Genomic DNA, 19,265 nt, shown 5'->3' on the forward strand with positions numbered 1-19,265 from the left:
TTCTTGTCCTGTTAAAAACCGCCGGTCTGTTTTGTGTTTTTTTTCTTAGCAAACAGCTCTGTAAAAACCTGTTCCCGTGTTGTTCTTGGCCCCGACACATTTGTGCAGAGAACAGGTGTTGAAGGTGTTTGTGAACTTCAGGCTGCACTGCTTAGAGTGGTCATATTTATATTGACTATTCATTATAGCCCAGCGCCCCGTGAGAGAGTTAATTGGTCAGTCACTATAACGTCCTCTGCACTTCCTCTCTCCCCTGACAACTTGAATGGAATTCATGTATATGACCTGTGCATAGAAATGAGCTCTGGAGACAGGTAGAAGTCTCTTAACCGTGCTTAATGAGCCTCTTAGCCAAGGTCGTTAATAAATGCACCCAGACGTAAACTGAAGCCGCGAGGCGTGGAGGAAGGAGTGGGGCCATGTTTGCTCTCTCGCATGCCCAATCATATTTTAAGCACAGTGAAATTGGACGCGCTCGTGGAATAATAAGTTTGCCACCTCTGAATTTGAAGTGCCAAGGTGAGGCTGATGTGGATGGGCCGAGGTAGGAGCCGCCCACCTCTGCCCTTTCAGCTGAAACGTTGGATTTTGATGAGAAATACCAAAATGATCTGTTTGGTTGTTGTCCTGTAAAAAAACACACACACACACACACACACACAGGAGAAACAGGTTTCTAATTATCTCCATGTTTAGCACAATTAGCATTAGCTTTTGCTGCAATTCCACTTTTACTAAAGCACAGCTAACAATGCAATGGCATTGTCTGCAAGGATGGAAAGCATCTTTGACCAATCAGATTGCTTGACTAAAACTCCCCCTAGTAAAAGTCCATGTCAAACAGCTGATGGTTTTTTCAGATACATTTGTCCATTCTCTCACACCCTTCGCCCTTTGCATCTGTCCACTTGTCAGAGCTGCATCGGTGTGCGGTGTTCTGTCTGCTGCAGCTGGGAGGAGAGATCTTTGACACCGACATGGTGATGGTGGACCGGACGCTCACCGATATCTGCTTCGACAACACCATAGTATTGTAAGTATTGTAGAATTGTAGCGTTGTGAAAATACTGGGAGGAATATGAAGCTGTGTCCGGATGGAGAAGTACATTCTCCATTCTGGTGCATTGCACTTAGTGCTGTACTTGTTGTGAACACATGCTCGTTAGAGACACTGACATTATTATTCATGTGTGTCTCCATTTGCAGTAATGAAGCCAACCCGGGCTTTGACCTGCGGGTGGAGCTGTACAGCTGCTGCTCAGAAGAGGACTACTCGGCGGGGAGCACGCCCAGGAAACTAGCCAGCAAGCTGAGCTCCTCGCTGGGCCGATCGTCAGGGAAGAAGCTGAGGGCGACCATGGAGCCCGGAGCCTGCAGTCCTGTCAGCAACGGAGGGGGAGCTCCACTGCTGCTGCCTGCTCCCTCTGTACCGTAAGTTGGGTTTTATGTACTTGCTAGTTTACATCGTTTAGTGTGGGAGTAACTGAGAGGCTCATAGAGAGACAGATACAACACCAATCAAAACCAACTTCTGTCTCCTCTCTTGTGTGTTGACAGGGGTCCTAAGTACCATCTCTTGGCCCACACCACCCTGTCACTGTCCCTCGTCCAGGACAGCTTCCGCACACACGACTTCACCATCTCAGGCAACGGTGAGTGGCGGCCTCCATCAATCTGTCTCCTCGCCTCTCTTCTCTCTGCCAAATCAGCCATCTGTCTCTTCTTTGTCCTGTTCTCCCTCATCACTGTCTGGCTTGTCGTCTCTCCATTCTAATAACTTCCCTTAACTGTACTTACTTCCTCTCTCCTCCTCCAACTCCTTGTCCTCTGTGCTGCCATGTTCTCTGACAGACAGCCATTGTCAAGGTCACAGTAATAAAGTGTGGTGACTGCTGTGTAAAGCTGTAATGATGCTAACGGGCTAACAGGGGCCCAGACGCTCAGGCAGACCGGCCCCTATACTGTTTTATTCATTGGCCCTTCAGCCTGCAGTAAAGTTTCATGGCTGCACTTCACCACACACTCCCTCCAGCTGCTGCTCTTTTACAGCCCTGTGCTTTGTGTGTGTGTGTGTGTGTGTGTGTGTGGGGGGGGGGGGTAGTATGACGTTGGGGTGACGTACGTGTGTGTGTGTGTGTGCGCGGCTGTGTGCATGCATGCGTGTGTGTGTGTGTGCGCGGCTGTGTGCATGCATGTACTGTATGTAAATGCATGTGTGTGTGTGTGTGCACATGCTTGTGTGTGAATTTTGTGTAACCAGAATGTTGTTTATTTATTCATCATGTTTATTTTGTCCATCATCCTTCTCTCTCTCCCTCCCTCTCTCGTCCCTGCAGAGGAGTGCTCGTACTGGCTGCCTCTCTATGGCAGTGTGTGTTGTCGCCTTGCTGCTCAGCCTCACTGTATGACACGACAGATGATGAGTGGATGCCTTAAAGTCAAGGTATGTTAGCAGCTGTGTGTGTGTGTGTGTGTGTGTGTGTGTGTGTGTGTGTGTGTGTGTGTAGGTAATAAAATACATTTATCTCAGAGCTGCAATATTTTTTTTTGTCCTTCATCCCGATTCATTTGATTTATTTTCTCCCTTGCCACTCCTCTCCTCTTCCCCCTCCCTGTGTCTCTGTGTTTCCATCTTTTTCTCCTCTGTCTGTTTCTTCTCTGTGTATCTCTTTGTAACCTCACAGCAGTTAGGAGGTGACCCTCAGAGTTGGACGAGAGTGCACAGCGTTCTGAAAGGAACAAACCTTTTCTGCTACCACCGGCAAGAAGATGTGGAGGCCAACGTTGAGCCAGCGTTCACTATTGCAGTCAACAAGGTCAGAGAGGGAATTGCACGGAAATAGATCAACTGCATCTGAAGCGGAAGTGCCCTGATACCTGATGTTTGTTACAATCTCCAGAGCTCCATCCAGCTTCACAGAACTCACACAGTTGCCTCGGGCAGCGGTAGCCTAGATGGTAAAGAAGCAAGCTTTTATGGATGGTTGCCAGTTCGAAAACCCGGGCCACCTGGGAAGCTGTGGGCAGGAAAAGTGAATAAAAATAAGCTGCTCTCTCAATAACTACTATCAATATGCCCGTGAACAAGGCACTTAGCCCTCAGTTGCCCCAGTGGAGCTGCTCAGTAGCCAAGCCAACAATAAAAGACTATTGTAGAACTGAGCAGCTCCCAGGTGTGAATGAGTGAATGTTAATAAGCAGACCGCTGCTGAAAAATAGCATCCATAGTCAGTTAGTCAGTGTTTCCTGGATTTAAAACATTTCAAACTAAATAGCTCTTCAATATCTTCCTGCCTGGTCTTTGCAGATCCAATTAAATAAGGCATGATGGCCTGCTCCGTCCAAGCAGACATCATCTCTCTCATCCCCCATGTTTTCCACACACGCACGTCAAGGACAGTCAGTGCCCTGCGTCATCTTACTTCCTGTGTCTGTGAGAGTTGATGCCAGTGGTTGATGCCCGTGATGCCTCTCAATCTTTCCAATGTGACTCAGTCAGTCAGTCAGTCAGTCTGTAGCCTCTGACCCTCGGCACATTGCTGAGCTGAGCTGGAGCGAAGTCAGCCTGATAGATCGGCTCTGTATGATGCTATGTTGGTCAGCAGCCTGCCTCTCCTGAGGGGGGACGGATGAATGGAACAACACTGCCATCTACTGGTCATACATAGATTGAGACACATTTGGAATACAATAAGGAGATGAGAATTATAAGTCTACACCTTTTATCGGATAATTGCTGAAGGGAAATGGTTTGGAAAATAGGACTAATTAGTTGCTATATTAACGAGGGATTATTTTCAGCGGAGATGTACAATCACAGTCGTTAGTGTAATAATCGCATGTTGCAACACAATTTGTTCATTCAGAAGTATTGTTCAATTCTTCCTGATTGTATTTATTTGTGTGGCATGTGACTATATTCTCTGGCTGATGTTTTACCTGTTTTTGTGTGTTCCCACGTTGCAGGAGACTAGAATACGCGCGTCGGAGAAAGACCCTCACAGTAAAGTCCAGAGTATCTGTATCAGCAACCAGTATGGAGGAGAGGAGGTCACACACACACTGACCACAGACAGCCGCGAGGACACACACCGGTGGATGGAGGCCTTTTGGCAGCATTTCTTTGACATGAGTGAGTAGAGATGCTGTAAACACAGTGGTTCCCAAAGCCATGTCCAGGGGGTCGCCCCCATCCGTGGCTGACATTAGTCTTTCAGAAGCTGCCCCAGGCTCATTTTTAAAGCTAGACTGAAGATTTGTGAAGATATACTGTATCATATGAAACACAAAGACCTAATGCATCCATTGGTACCAACTATATCATGCTAGCTTGTCAGGATAAATAACGCTCCAAAGAAAAATTGGCACGGCCATTTTCAAAGGGGTCTCTTGACCGCTCACCTCAAGATATCTGGATGAGAATGGGTTCTATGGGTACCCACAAGTCTCCCCATTACAGACATGCCCACTTTATGCTAATCCCATGCAGTCCTTTTAAATGTCTAATTACTATGACTCTTATCATAAGTTGTTATTTGTTCCGAGCTTTCTGACAATGATTTGAATGAAGAGCAATAAGTTCATTATTTTAAAGTTGAAGCACTTACTGAAAGTTAGCTTAATAAACTGGTAATTTTATAAATGTCTGTGTTTAGTAGGACTGTGCCAGTCTTGCTACGGTTTTCTGAAAGCTTTTAAGATAAATTACTTGAAGAGTAGCCAAATGCAATTTGAATAAAATGACCCTCCTGTTGTGTGGTGTTAACATGATTCGTATTGAAATTGTGTTTCCGTTTATCACTATGAAACAGGTGTGAATTATTTAGGTTGAAAGGTTTTAGAATACAATGGTTCCAATGACATCTAAGAGTAGCCTACAAATGTGGTAGTACACAGTACGCAATACGCATGTTTAATCAGTAGTGTTACAATTATGAGGGGGGTCCTTGTTAAATGTTCTCTCCTGTAAGGGGTCCCTGACCACAAGCAGTTTGTGAACCACTGCTGTAACACACTAGGTGCATGTGATATGCATAGTGGATAGAGGGACTCATCTATCACAAAAGCTCACTCACATATATCTGCTTCTTAAACATTCAGAAAATTACACAGGATTCCAGCTTTACACACTGTATTGTGCATTGCCAGCTTCTGATTGGTTGGTTGAAGGTGATTGATAGCTTGTCTCCATCATACAGGCCAATGGAGGCAGTGCTGCGACGACTTGATGAAAATTGAACTCCCATCGCCGAGGAAACCAGCGCCTGTCACCCCAAAACAAGGCTCCCTCTATCATGAAATGGGTAAGACGCCTCCCTCATCATACCACTGTGGAGGTAACAGTCTGAACACAGCTGTTACATTCAGGGATGTTCTTCAGTCATCTCTTCTGTCTATTAAGGAGAGAAAAACAGCCCCAAAGCCAAGGAAAGAAAGAGCCAGAGAAATGAGTTCCCTTTCCTCTGTGCCTGCGTTTGCATGTGACTGTTCGAAGCTTTAACTTGTTTGGGGCCGTGTGCATGAGAGATGCTATCTATCACCATTAAAAAGTTTCCTCTCTGAGATCTAGACTTACACTCTGCTTTACTTCTCCGTGCTGTAGATAGATTGGGTCCTCCTATCTCTGCCATGCTGACTCACTCACTCTCTCTCTCTCTTGTTTTCTGTCTCTCTGCCCCTTTTCCGATTTTCCTTCTGTGTCCTGAATCCATCGCTCCTTGTTTTCTCTCTTATCTCCTTCTATATTATTTACGTGTATCTTCATATGATTTTCCACAAACAACACTATGCTTTTCATTATCTTTCACTGTTCATTTCTAACGGGGTGAATCATCTTTGTCTTTGAACGGGCCTTTTTTTCCCCTCTGCACACTCCGTTATGCCTCATCATTCATTTCCTTAAACACATATCAACACTAATTTCCTCATTACCGTTAACATCAACAACACCCGCCCATCTGTCACACACCTCCTCTCCACTTCACCACCGTCAAAACACCCGCCCATCTGTCACACACCTCCTCTCCACTTCACCACTGCTCTCTTGCTAACCCCCCCCCCCCCCCCACCCCACCCCCTTCTTCCATTCCCCCTAACGCTCCCTGGCAGCCCCCCTTGCCACGCCCTCCTGCGAGGGTCTTCTGCTGCAGGATAACGCTGTGTCTGCTGAGATTCGTGCTCTGCTCTCGTCTTATTACAACGACAGGTGAAGTAACAGGAGTAGGGCTCCATTCTAAACCATGATGTGGTAAATGTCACAGCCCAGAGAGGTTGGCTTGACTCGTTAACTTCTCTCCATAACTCTTGTTTGATTGCCGGTAAATGTGTCATAGAATACTTTGTTGTCAGATTTCCTGCTCTGTCTTTAGCAGCACGGGGTGTGGCGGGGGGAGTGGTTAGCAGGCATGACATCCATCCAGTTGGACATGTGAAAGTGTCACCTGGGCGCAGTTATCAAACACTTTAATCTGGATCAGAAATACACCGATTTTGTAATCCCCTTTACGGCAATCCAGGTATTGCTGATTCTGAGTCAGTCTTTCAAAAGATTACGAGATGGGATCGTTCAGATCGAAATACCTCAAGATCAGGATTACAGAATCCAGATTTACAGTCTCACCTCTATATCGCCATCCATTGGACAAATATTAACATGTTAGACCAAAAATACAGCTACAGTGAGCTAGATGATAAAGTGTAAAATACAGTTTGTATGTATTTATCTGGGCAAGCATACAATGTATATGAACTTAAATATGAAATTCGTTCTCATGGCTAAATTGACTCAAAACTTTCTCTGCCGACTATTTAAATGAATTAATTAAATGATTCTTTGAAAAGTAATGGACTGCCCAGCTGATCCAACATTTGGTATGACAATTTGTTTTGAAGGTTTTTTCATTTAATATAAACTTTACTGTTTTACATGACATACATATAGGCTGTATTATGATCATCCTCGCCAGTTACATCACAATAGATTATTTGTTATATATAACGGCCTTCATGTCTATAAATTCATGCAGAATCCTCCATTCCAGTGGGATCAAGCATATTCTGACTTCTGACCTTGAAAACCAAATTTGAAATTCAATCCAATCGGATTACTGTCTGAAATCCTATGAGATACGTTTTGGCAATAGAATACAACAGTGTAATGACAGCTTTCACTGCATCTTCCCTCTAGTTATTGAGTCAACGGATGACCTCAGCACCACTGTGTCAGACATCCTGGCTCGGAGGATGCAGGAGCTGGAACTCCGCAGCCAGCTGGGCACCTCTCCCACCTGGATGTCTCTGTTTGAGGAGGACAGCCCCCACAGCTCGGGCCGCCCCCGTCCCTGCACCTCTCGCCTGTCTGGCCACAGCCCCCGCACCCCCCACCGTCCGCCCCGCAGCCCCGCCAGCCCCCGCCGCTGCCCCCGGCTGGGCCTGCTGTCCTCCGACGCCAGTCTGACCTCGGACAGCGACAGCCACTGCAGCACGAGCCCCTGCTCCCACCACCATGGCTGGGAGCCGTCCTGCCACTTCTCCCTCCTGTCCTCGTCTTCCTCCCCCTCGCGCTTGAGGCCGCGCACTCTGTCGCTGGACGCCAAGCTCAGCACCCTCCGAGGGAGGGGGTATGGAGGGGGAGGAGGAGGGACCTTCCAGTGCCCCTGCCAGCCTCCCGCCTCCTCACTGCTCGCCCCGTTGCCGGCCTCCGCCCGTTCGCCCCGGTCCCAACGCAGCACCCAGACCACCCTGTCCTGCTCCAGCTCCACCTCCAGCAACAGCTCCAGCAACAGCGAGGGGAGCCACAGCCCCGAGTCCTCCGAGGGAGCCCCCTTCTCCAGGCCCGCCCCAGCCCGACGCAGCCTCAGGAACCTCAGGGCCAGACTTGACCCCCGCAACTGGCTCCAAAGTCAGGTATGAACTTGCCCGACAGACTTTCACGCTGGCGTAACGGCAGTGGTCAACAACCCATGGTTTAACTGGTTTAACATGGAATTAACAGTTGCTTCATGATCAAAAACATATGTGAACCAACCTCAGGCAATCTGCTAAACTACATGCCCAGTCCTGAGGAGGATAATCTGCCTCCACCCCTCCTTCCTGATGGAGGATGGACCATGGTAATAATCCCCCTGGGACAAACTGGAATGTCTTCTAACGCAAAACACAGGTGACAATCTCTGCAGGCTGCTCTGCTCTTCGCTGGGTTGCCACAATCTGAAGACGGTCCACAACTACAGTAAATGGGAGATACTCTGCTAGCTTTTTTGAAAAGTGATGGGTCAAGCTACTTGGGAGGCAGTGATGCTAAGAACCCAGGGTTTGTCCGCCATACACATCCCCAATAATCTGCATCTATGAAATTCTTAATTCTGAAACTTCAAACTGGAAAAGGCTTTATTTTATCTTCTGCATCAGCCGTCCTGGCCACTCGAGAGTTGTTTCAACTACGTAGGTTATATCTCTTGATGCACTCGCAGTATTCTGACCGTATGTTTCTTGTTTAGTAAGTCATGGTCTGCAGTGTCTGCGCTATAAACCAGTGAGCATGTGGCTAATCTGCTAATGAGCATGGTTTTCAAAGGTTGGAAACGGTTCAATGTGGTGAAGAGGGTTGGTGTTTGTTGCCTGTACTTACTGTGATATCTACTTCAGTGTACTTAACATTTAATATCGACACAAAAGATGATCTCTTACAGTGCTCTTAAAAATACTATGCACCCTTTTCTTTTATGCATGATTTGGCTCAACGTTAAGGAGTTAGATTTGAGATCTGTTTGAGATCATTTCAGCGAGTGAATTTGGTAAAAGCTCAGTTTAAAGCAAATGCTCACATTTAGTGTACTGGTTGTTACTGTGATCTCCCCAGGGTAAAAATCTGCTCTGGTCCTTACTTTTACACATTTAGCTGCACGCTGATGATGAGAGGCTATCGTCACAATTAAAATAGTTAATTAATTACATACTTAGAACAAAACCTAGAATAAACTGAAATAAACCAAAGGTTACTTATTTCTGAAAAACCAAGCCATACTTACAATTCTGCTGCTTATGGGATTCCATCGAGATATACGGTACCTGCTTTCAGAAACTCCAATAATAATGTGAAACATCCATCAATCAAATGTTATGCAATACAGGAAGAGTTTATAGCAAATTATGATAGTGGCTGTGTTTTACTCCCTATGAAATTATGATAGTTTACACTGCCACCCGTCTTTTATTTTATGACTTATGATTGCCATCTGAACAATTCTGCCTGTTAACAATTATTTGATCACATCAGAAAACAAAATCATCAGGCAGAAGGTGGCCATGTGAAAACAAAGCATATAGGAGAGTGTGTGTGTTCTGTGCAGTAAGGCCTATTCTTCTCTGTCTCTTGTTTACTGTGGACTTCGTTAACCATTTTTCTCTTGGGGCTCAGAACTGGGGCGACCATTTGTACTAAGAATTAAAAAACTGTCAAATGCTTGAAACCGGCATTTGTTACTGTAAAGCATTTTTTTAAGTTAACAAATAAACCTCTTCTCTGTCTTTTGTTAAAATCTATTTTACATTATTGATTTTGTTATAAATGCAGCTATATTGATATATGATTATTATAATTTTAACAGATGATGTGCAGATCTTTAACTGTTGCGATAGATAATAACATTGAATGTTATAACCATGCAAGTGTCTCGTGTTAGCAGGCTTTATGTTCTGCATGCACGCCATCCTAGAGAGCGGCGAACTGAGAAATGTGGAAATTTCATGTTTAATATAACATTAATGATGATAATAATAAATACTTTATCTGTTCACTACTGTCTCCATCTGTTTCTATCGCATCCACTTCTGACGCAGTTACATCAAATATGATCCTCAGAAAAGAAACCTGCTAAATAGCTCCCTTACAACGGTTACGTTTAAGTCTATTGATGAAACCTACTGGGCACATTTAAAATGATATTTCATCCCAATACCGTGTGCATTGACTGTTCCCAGAGGAAAAGAACCCCATTTCTATTTGTACTTTCTGTACAATAGATAAAGAGAGATCCGATTATTATGGGAAACCTTTTCTCCATTTGCACCAGAATGAATATACAGTATTTCCTGCAGTGCGAGAAACCGCGAGCTTTCTGTCAGATCGGCAAGACTACTTCAAGCCTTTTGCACTGTGAGAAGAATGTGATGGATCTCATATTCTATCGGATTCTGTGCTTCTGCTCGTCTTCCTCCCTGCTGCAACAAATCCCACTGGAGACGCCATCTCATCTCGAGTGAAAGACGAAAGATGAAACTTGGAGGAATATCATCAATATAGACCCTAGAGCAGTCTGTCGTACACACCCTACAGGAGTCCGTATCAATATAGACCCTACAGGAGTCTGTGTATATAGAGCCTACATGAGGCTGTGTATATAGACCCTACAGGAGTTTGTGTATATAGAGCAGGTAGAACAGAGGCTTTATTGTCAGTGTTTGGATTTGGAAGCCTTAGATAAGTCAATCGTACAAAGCACTGTTACAAACTTAGGAGGTAGTAGATAAGACAGCGAGTCTTCACTGAGCATTGTAATATGCATAGAGAAATACTATGGCCATATCCAACCCAAAGCTCCCTGCTTTCTGTTTGTAGTGCCGAGTTGTACCATTGTTGTGCCATTATAACTTCACCATCGCTAAAAGTATAAAAAAAAACATACATCTAACCTCAACAACCCACAAATACATATATTCTTATTCATATTCAGTATTTAACAGAATCACATATATACTATAATATAGTGTATGCTCCATAGATGCTGATTGACTCATGTAACCCAATAGGTGCATTTTACAGAAAGTTTGGCAATTATATGAATTCTGTTGGATTACATAAGTAAATAAACAATATTACATCAAGTTACAACTTGGGGGGTTTGGGGGGATCTCCCCTCCTCACCCTCCATTTGATCCTTCCGACTCAACAAACATTTGAGTGTTTGTGCACTTGTGCTTCGTCCAGCTCCGCCCCTTCTCTTTAGCAGGCACTGCGTGGGTTGGACGCCCGCAGTGCCACTCCAGCCAGAGTCCTCCAGGCAAAGGTGGAGAACTTTGCGGGGCACGTTCCGGCTCTGCTGATGTACGCGGATGCGAGCCGGTGGAGCCGCTTCGCTCCGAAGGTGTTGTAGTGTCCTGGGAGGACTTGGTCCACCTGTTAAGTGGATTTACCGGTTATGAAAAACACTTGGACCTACTGATGTACGCAACATGCAGCTCAAAAATCATCTGTCGTGACTTGTGACACAGTGAAGAGTTATTTCACGACAAACACTGAATCTGAATTTATCAGCAGTTAGTGGATGGCTCTTAGTTAGTGTGGAGAATTACCACCAGGAAAAAGCCAAATGCTGGTAAATCTTCGGCTGTAGCTGGTTTTGGGTTCTTTTTCCATACTTTTTTTTTAAAGATATTTTTATTGGGGAATTTTCAATTATCATACTTAACAAAACAATACAAACAGAAAAAACAGACAGAGAAAACAAAACAACAACAACAAAGAAAACAGAGGGTTCTTTTTCCATACTTAAAGAAATGTCTGGCTAAATAAGGAATGTGTCTGGCTGAAGTTAGCTTGCTCTATGGTGCTCATATTTATTTCTCTAGCACTTCTCTATCATCCATGATCACTAAGCCATGCCATATCACCCCCATCCTAGCCTCACTGCACTGGCTCCCGGTACAACACAGGATCCATTTTAAAATCCTTGTATTTACATTCAGATCCCTCCATGGTCAAGCCCCCGCCTATATATCTGACCTCATCCACTCCTATGCAGCCAGCCGGTCTCTGAGCTCATCTGACCAAGAGCTCCTGGCCGTGCCCAGGACCAGGCTAAAAACAAAAGGCGACAGAGCCTTCGAAGTGACAGCCCCGAAGCTCTGGAATGCCCTCCCCCCCGATCTGAGAGCCGCTCGCTCTGAGCTCTCGTTTAAAAAACGATTAAAGACCCACCTGTTTAGACAGGCCTTTTAGTCATTCTTAGCCATTGTTTTTACCTGTTCATGCTGTGTGTATGTTTTTATGTTTTTGCCTTTTGCGTGTATTATTCCTGCACTTATATTTCTGTGTTGCTGTTTTAATGTGTAAAGCACTCGTGCTGGGAAGGGTGCTATATAAATAAAGTTTTATTTACTTACATGGGCAACATGGGAATACATTTGTAATACTATACCATTGTCTTCACAGCGTGACTGTGCACTCCTTCCTATTATTAGTCACTTGCAATGTTGGTTATGTCAGAATTTAAGCTTCTGCTTAGGTTGCACTTACTGCCAGTATATCTGGATAGGAGAGTCAGCTCTACACTTAACATGTAAATGGAAGTTTTTGACAGAAGCCCCATCACAGAACAATTACATTTGATTTTGTCCAGCTGAGACTTTTGAGATGATCTGACTGGTTCCCTTGTGCCAACCAACATCAACTCATCCAAGAATAGAGAGTGGAACTACGTGAAATGATAATTCAGCCCCCTGTTCTGTCTCAGTGTTACCTGTTCGCTGTCCACCAGCCCCACCAGACGCTCACAGCTGCTGATGTAGTCGCTGACGTGGCTGTAGGGCAGCCAGTCGATCATGGCGCCGTCATACACCACGTCTCCGCTGAAGAGCATCTTATTGTCCCGGTCGTGGAGGGCGATGCAGCCCCGCGAGTGACCGGGCATGTGGAGCACCGTCAGCTGCCTGTCACCCAGGTTGATCACATCACCTGGACAGGAGAGACAGAGAGATATGGTACCAAATATTCAAAACACACACACATACACACAAACACTGCATGACTTGGAAGTTTATCCCAATGAATCACATGCCAACTCCCAAATTGACATCCACATCCTGAGGCCTAATCATCTGCACCATAACTTGGCTGGTTAGAATCAAGCAACTTTTTCTTGCCCTCATGACATCTCAAAACACCACAAGGTTCCAGGACAACAGGCTGAGGTTTATGATCGATTTGGCAGTGAGTCAGACAGCGTGACGGAGGCTGAAACCAACACATGGAGCAATAAGATATTCCGGCTGCACTGCAGCAGCAGCGGCTCTGACACAGCAGAACAAGTCCGTGTATTGACCGACTGCAGGAATTACACTCGGCAAGAATACCAAAGAGGCTAACCAAGGCAGCTCATCCCATAATTCTAAGTCTAAAGTCTAAAATGGCAAGTTGCCGGACCTAAGTAAGAGTGTGGTTAATTGGAAGTCCAGTGGGGATGCCCTGCACTGCACTAACTTCCTGTTTCTTTCTCTCGTGTACTCCTCTTTTCTCCCTGGGCTGAAACTGAATCCATGGCCGGCAGGCTGGCCTAAAATAGAATATCTCTGCAGATACAGATGAAGAATGAGCAGACGTTTCTGCCAACAAGAAGACTATATTATTTTTATCGCATCAATCCACAAACCGTACAGCATGTATATTATTTACACTGGGCCCGTCTTTACAAATGACTCCTGTCTCAGACCCTGTGTTATACCTGTATAGCATTACTCCTCTCTTCATGTTGTAACCTAACCTATAGCATTGTGAACAGGCTTTTTGCCTCCATAGACAGAAAATGTGATGGATGGTTTAGCAGCGAGAAAACAAGGTACATGCACCCTATACATCTGTGTGTGTGTGTGTGTGTGTGTGTGTGTGTGTGTGTGTGTGTGTGTGTGTGTGTGTGTGTGTGTGTGATTGCCAGTACTGGTCCTCTGCCAAGTCCACTCTGCAGTATAACTGGGTGTGCCAACTGAAGTGACTGGCCCACGGTCCACGGGGCACAGACAGACAGACAGACAGACAGAAGCACCCTCGTCTAATTGCATTGATATCGATCATGCTCTTTATCCCGGCAGAAGCATTTACCTACGCAGATTTTTACAGTCGCACAGCAGACGATCCTCCACCCCTGCATACCACAATCACACACCCCAGCCATCAAGCCTATATAAACCCCACCTACCCTCCTGCAGTATATGTGTGGGCTGCACCGCCTTGACTTTATAGTGCCTTGCCCTCCACCCCGGACTGGGAGCCTGGACGATCTCCCTGTCGCTGAGCCAGGTGACCGTCTCGAAGTTGTCTCCGTTGGCCAGGGCATCGACCTCGGCGCTGTGGACGCCCACCTGTTGGAACTGATGCAGGCCGCCCGAGTGGTCGAAGTGGGCGTGGGTGGCGACAGCTAGGAGCGGGTTCTTCCTCTGCGGGTCCTCGCCCAGCAGCCCCTTGGCGTTGATGTAGTCCGGTAAACTCCTCAAGCCCAGTCCCGTGTCGATCACCACGTCTTGGTGCGAGCCGCGGAGCAGCCAGATGTTGGCCCGGTTCTCGGACTGGTAGAAGCGCTCCTGGATCCAGAACAGGCCGTCTCCGAGCGACTTGTGAGCGTACCAGTCGGTCGCAGACATCCCAGTTCATGCACTTGTCGAGATCAAAATCGATTGGGGTGTTTAGTGTGGGTGATTGAAGGTGTACCTGGTCAATGGTCGGCAGTGGGATGTTTTCATTGAGGGTAAAATAAAATGATGGTGGCCGCCGACACACGCCCTTGTAGGAGGAGCGCGTGTTTATTGGACGAGCAGATATAAAGCGTCACGATATAGTGCCAAAGTCACGCCCTCTTCCAGGATCGGCATCCGCATCAAGGGATTTCACGCGCCATTCATTTTTCCATAGACATTTAGTAAAAATTATTATTATTACTACCTAGTGACACATTATATTGTCTCTCCTGATTCTAAATATATCTGAATTGCTTGGTTTGACCAAGTAAAACTATTTTTATACGAATTTTACGAAACTAGGTATCTCGCACGCTCGATTCCTGCAGCTTTCCGAGCTGCAGCTCAGCTGTCTGGCCTCGCAGCGCACAATTGCTCACCTTTGCATCACTGATGACATCACTCACTGATGACATCACAATGATGTCACAATGTATATGATCACTGATGATGTCACAATGCCTATGACATCATCAGTGCTGTCATACGATTATTATGCTCTTATGACATCACTATGACATCATCAGTGCCTATGACATCATCAGTGATGTCATAAGATGATTTGCTCTTATGACATAACCTATGACGTCCACTTTCCCCCTTTATGTATGATGATGATGGTGTCTATGGAAAAATGAATGGCGGATAAAATCCCTTGGTGCCGATCCCGACACCGGAAGAGGGCGTGACTTTGGCAGTCTATTGACTGGCCGTCCTCAGCGTGGCGGTATAAATGCCACTTTTTTCGCATGGTAAGATCGATATGATAGTAAAGTGTAAAGGTTTCCACGCCGGTGATAAAGTGAACTGTTCTCGAGACACAATCAACTTCTAATCATATTGGCTGGTAAAGTAATTTCACAAGTGTGTTTACTTTACTTGCCGAGCAGCATATAAAACAGTGTAGTTGAATGTCAGCGATTAGTTAACAGAGGGAAAGGTGAAAACATGCTGACTCAGTAAAGGCTAAATCCCGCTGAAGAGGGCTGGAAAGTCCACAGGCATTCACTTCTCTGGTGTCAGCCAGGGTTGATCCACTGACAATCCTCTTCACAACTTTAGGAATACCTGTAAAAAGGGGGAAATGTTTTGATAAAGTGGAGTTTAGGCCTACTTAAAGGTAATGGTTCTTCTGATTATTATTTCAACATCTGATTGAGAACATGCCCCGTAGTCGACGGTGAGACAGTTTCCAAAATGAGCCGTGATGCCTTCACCTTGCTTGCTGCCACATGTGTAGTCATTAGTGAATGAAGGTGACTCAAACCATGTGAACTCACTCTGCAGCAGCTGAAGCAGATCTGCAGCCATGTCCGGTAGAGGCCGTGGTGTGGCTGCCTTCTCCTTCAACATCGATGCCCTGGGCATCACCAGGGGCAGCATGCCAGAAGCTATGATGGGGCCCAACCCACTGTTTCCTGTAAGTACAGTCCACACACACTCAAAAATGCAGAGATACATGATGACATATTATATCATATTGCAGTATACAGTATTATATTCATCTCTAGGTATGGTACAACATTTTAACCGAGAGGTTTGAAATGGACGCTCTGTACCTAATTTAGTTGACAGATCAGAGAGGCAGGTGCAGTTCTGTTTGAATTTAATGTGATCACTTAAATGGAAGGCCCCTAATAGGTGCCAATATATTGTGATATATTTAAACTGTTTGAAACTGTATGTAGGCTAATTGGTAAATTGTGAGGTAGTTGTATGTACCGTAGCTTCAGTTGTCACGGACATCATGTAAAGAGGATGCCTCTTTTCTATAGAATCAGCAAGTGCTTGCTAGAGAGTGTCCCCTCAGAAGGGACCAGCTTATATAACCCATCCGGACCCTGCCCTGCTCTGGCATGTTTCTGTTCTATTCTTTCTTTTCTCACACTTTGCTCAGGCTGAAGGAATGACAAGGAACACAAGGGAAACAATTCCAGGACATTTTGAGTTGCTTTTTTTTTGTCTTTACACACATTTTCTTTTCTTTACACAGATATATTTGAGTGTTAAATTTGCAAAAGAAGGAACAAACTGAAACCCTGATGAAGGTCTGTGTGGGTTGTAACACAATTTGTTTTAAATAGTTTTATTTCAAGTCAAGCTCCTTGGTATCACTTAAATTTGATTGAGTTTGCGCATGTTCCAAAAGGCTGGTATACTGTACATTATGGGAGGTCAAAGCCACAGTGGCTGTTTTACTAATGGATGGAATAGTACTCACTACTTTTACAACTAAAATATAATCTATTTAACGCTTAACTTCCCTCAGAGCTGCAGGACATGCTCCATTATAGCCTGCACCATACAGCTACTCAAAGGCAAACATTAACAAACAAATCTGTCCATGAACAGGGACTATAACGATTACATAGGCCTACTGTAATTAATAGACTTGATTGCTGTTGTACATCAACTCTTACTCCTGAATGAACTATGTTTGAGATGTTCACATTGTAATTGTCTTTCCCCAGAACACAGAGTTCAAGCCGGTGCCGCTGAAAGCTGGTGAAGACGAGGACTACATGCTGGCCTTGAAACAGGAGTTGAGGGTGTCGATGAAACGGCTGCCACACAACATCAAGCCTCTGTCTGCCAAGGCAGGTGAGCAGGAGAGTAGTGCATTAGAAACCTGACATCCCATAATAATGCTGCGGCTAGACCATTAGCTGCTATGAGGGGAGATAATGCAGCACTCAGGAACTGGAACATTTAATTAGGGTCCTATCTGGGAAAAGGAGAGAGCGAGAGAGAGAGAGAGAGAGGCAGATTTATGGCAGACTATTAAGTTAGAGCTGCCAGGCGAGAGGAAGACGTTGAGGGACATGCAGGTGGTTGGTGCAACAAATGAAGATGCAGAAGACAGGAAGAGATGGTGACCCCTAACGGGAGCACCCAAAAGGAGAATTTTTTTAAATCCAGGTTTTCCCAGATTTTTCTCTGCAATTGTACTTTGCCAATTCCCCCTGCTGTCCCGGGCGTTGCTCCACCCCCTCTGGCGATCACGGGGGAGTTATAGACTAGCACATGCTTCCTCCGATACATGTGCCGCTTTTCAGCTGACAGCGAGGCGTTCCACCGGCACAACTTAACGCGTGGGAGGATCCCCCAGTTCCCCTCCCCCCAAATAGGCGCCCTGACCGACCAGAGGAGGCACTAGTACAGACATCAGGACACACCCTTAATCGGGCTTTCCTACCCGGCCGTAGACACAGCCAAATGTGCCTGTATGGATGCCCGACCAAGCCAGATGTAACACGGGGGGCTCAAACCTGCGACCCTCATGTTGGTAGGCAGGGAATCTACCACTGCACTACCCGGACGCCCCCAGAAGAAGATTCAGTTACAGCTGCTGCTTCAATCTGGCCAGGCAGGCATTTCAGAGTCCCCTTAGTCAGCAATAAGCAAGGATATCTATATCAAGTGATAACGGTTTGAACAGAACACAACTTCACTAGGGCACGGCTATAGGACAGTCACTCATTTTGTATAGAATGGCGTAACTATTGAGCCAGCCGTGGCTCAATAATCCCTGTAGTCCAAACCAGACTAGTGTTGATGTAAGGATTAGTGAAAATGCTGCAGTGCACCACTGTGGCTGAGAATGAGAAGTGGCACACAGTGGTTTGTGATGTGCTTCTGATAAATGTGACGTGAGCGCGTGTGAAAAAGCACTCATGTAGAACGTGCCCTTGTTTACACATCAAACAGAAGTGGAGAGATACAAGGAGCGCTACCTGAAGCAAAGCCGTGTGGACGATGACCAATGGACTCCAGGTATTGTGCAACACACCACTATAGGATTAGAGCAAAATGAGGGAAATATGGGAAAATAACGGGAATCATATTCACAAAATTTTAGATTGGAACCTCTTTCCGAAAGAACTGATGCCCCAAAAGAAAAGGCCTCGCGCGAAACCAGGTATATTACTGTACGATGCGTGATTTATTTAATCAGATGTTGATTCTCATACTGTTAGACTAAAGACAAGTGCTTAAATTCAACAGGCACAACGAAGAAGAAAGCTGTGAAGATATCTCCCAAAGATGCAGAGAAGATGCTGACTAAATTAGATGTATGTGTCTGACACCTTTAATTTTACTTCAGAATTCTCCATATTAGTGAGGTACAGTGCAGTACATGTCCACTATTTGCCTCAATGTGGTTCCTAATGTGAATTCAGCTGTATCTCAACTAGCTTCCTAAGGTGTGTCTAGATAACCAGAGCCAAATGTGTTCACCGTAGCTAGCATTCACATACTTTCTTTGGTAATGGTGAATGTAATCTATACATGATTTCATCTTAATATTAATTCTCCAGGAACTTGAAAAAAAAGACGATGGGAATGCTGAAAAATCAGATGAGGAGAAGGAGACGGAAGAGGGAAAGAAAAAGAAAAAGGGGGGTGAGGATGAAGAGGAAGAAATTGAAGAGGAGGAATTGGATGAAGAGGATTTAGAAGAGGTTACACGACAAATTATACTTTAAATTTTCAGCACCATCTTAAAGCCAAATTTTCATGTGGTTAATATGTAAGCACAAAGTTAAGATGACCTGTTTTCCTTTGTCTCTGTCTAGGAAAATGACTACATTGACAGCTATTTCGACAACGGTGAAGATGCTGCAGGGAGTGATGACAATATAGACGCTGAAGCAACATACTGAAACCACTGTGTGGTTAAGCAAATGTGCACTGTTACTTTAAATTAAAGTCATCAAAGTGTGATTTATCTTTCTTTCTACCAGTTCAATATGTCACTT

At 45.2% G+C, this 19,265-nt stretch overlaps 3 protein-coding genes across 3 annotated transcripts in view; 2 read left to right on the plus strand and 1 right to left on the minus strand.

The window, feature by feature from the left end:
- rtkna (rhotekin a) overlaps window positions 1-9,749 on the plus strand; it is a gene marked incomplete at its 5' end in the record, with an annotated part of 87,970 nt that extends 78,221 nt beyond the window's left edge. The window contains 8 exons of the mRNA XM_083644333.1: window positions 916-1,033; window positions 1,207-1,431; window positions 1,558-1,652; window positions 2,337-2,443; window positions 2,685-2,816; window positions 3,967-4,132; window positions 5,199-5,303; window positions 7,187-9,749. Coding sequence (XP_083500459.1) covers window positions 916-1,033; window positions 1,207-1,431; window positions 1,558-1,652; window positions 2,337-2,443; window positions 2,685-2,816; window positions 3,967-4,132; window positions 5,199-5,303; window positions 7,187-7,911 — 1,673 coding nt within the window. The 3' untranslated portion in view covers window positions 7,912-9,749. The remainder of the gene's footprint in view (window positions 1-915; window positions 1,034-1,206; window positions 1,432-1,557; window positions 1,653-2,336; window positions 2,444-2,684; window positions 2,817-3,966; window positions 4,133-5,198; window positions 5,304-7,186) is intronic.
- A 716-nt stretch (window positions 9,750-10,465) lies between these two features.
- Window positions 10,466-14,482, minus strand: mblac2 (metallo-beta-lactamase domain containing 2). Its single transcript, XM_083644336.1, has 3 exons — window positions 13,971-14,482; window positions 12,519-12,733; window positions 10,466-11,176 (listed from the first exon to the last, which is right to left on the minus strand). Exons 1-3 carry the CDS (start codon window positions 14,410-14,412, stop codon window positions 11,003-11,005), a joined length of 831 nt encoding a protein of 276 aa, XP_083500462.1. The 5' UTR covers window positions 14,413-14,482; the 3' UTR covers window positions 10,466-11,002.
- Window positions 14,483-15,814: 1,332 nt separating this feature from the next.
- On the plus strand, window positions 15,815-19,169 carry polr3g (polymerase (RNA) III (DNA directed) polypeptide G; the record flags this gene model as incomplete). The annotated part of the gene is made up of 7 exons (XM_083644338.1): window positions 15,815-15,925; window positions 16,977-17,106; window positions 18,214-18,279; window positions 18,365-18,424; window positions 18,511-18,578; window positions 18,825-18,968; window positions 19,083-19,169. The coding sequence occupies 7 exons, from the start codon at window positions 15,815-15,817 to the stop codon at window positions 19,167-19,169; spliced, it is 666 nt and encodes a 221-aa protein (XP_083500464.1).
- Window positions 19,170-19,265: the final 96 nt, after the last annotated feature.

Source organism: Poromitra crassiceps, assembly GCF_964638095.1.
Source record: "Poromitra crassiceps genome assembly, chromosome: 10".
NCBI classification, from domain to species: Eukaryota; Metazoa; Chordata; class Actinopteri; order Beryciformes; family Melamphaidae; genus Poromitra; species Poromitra crassiceps.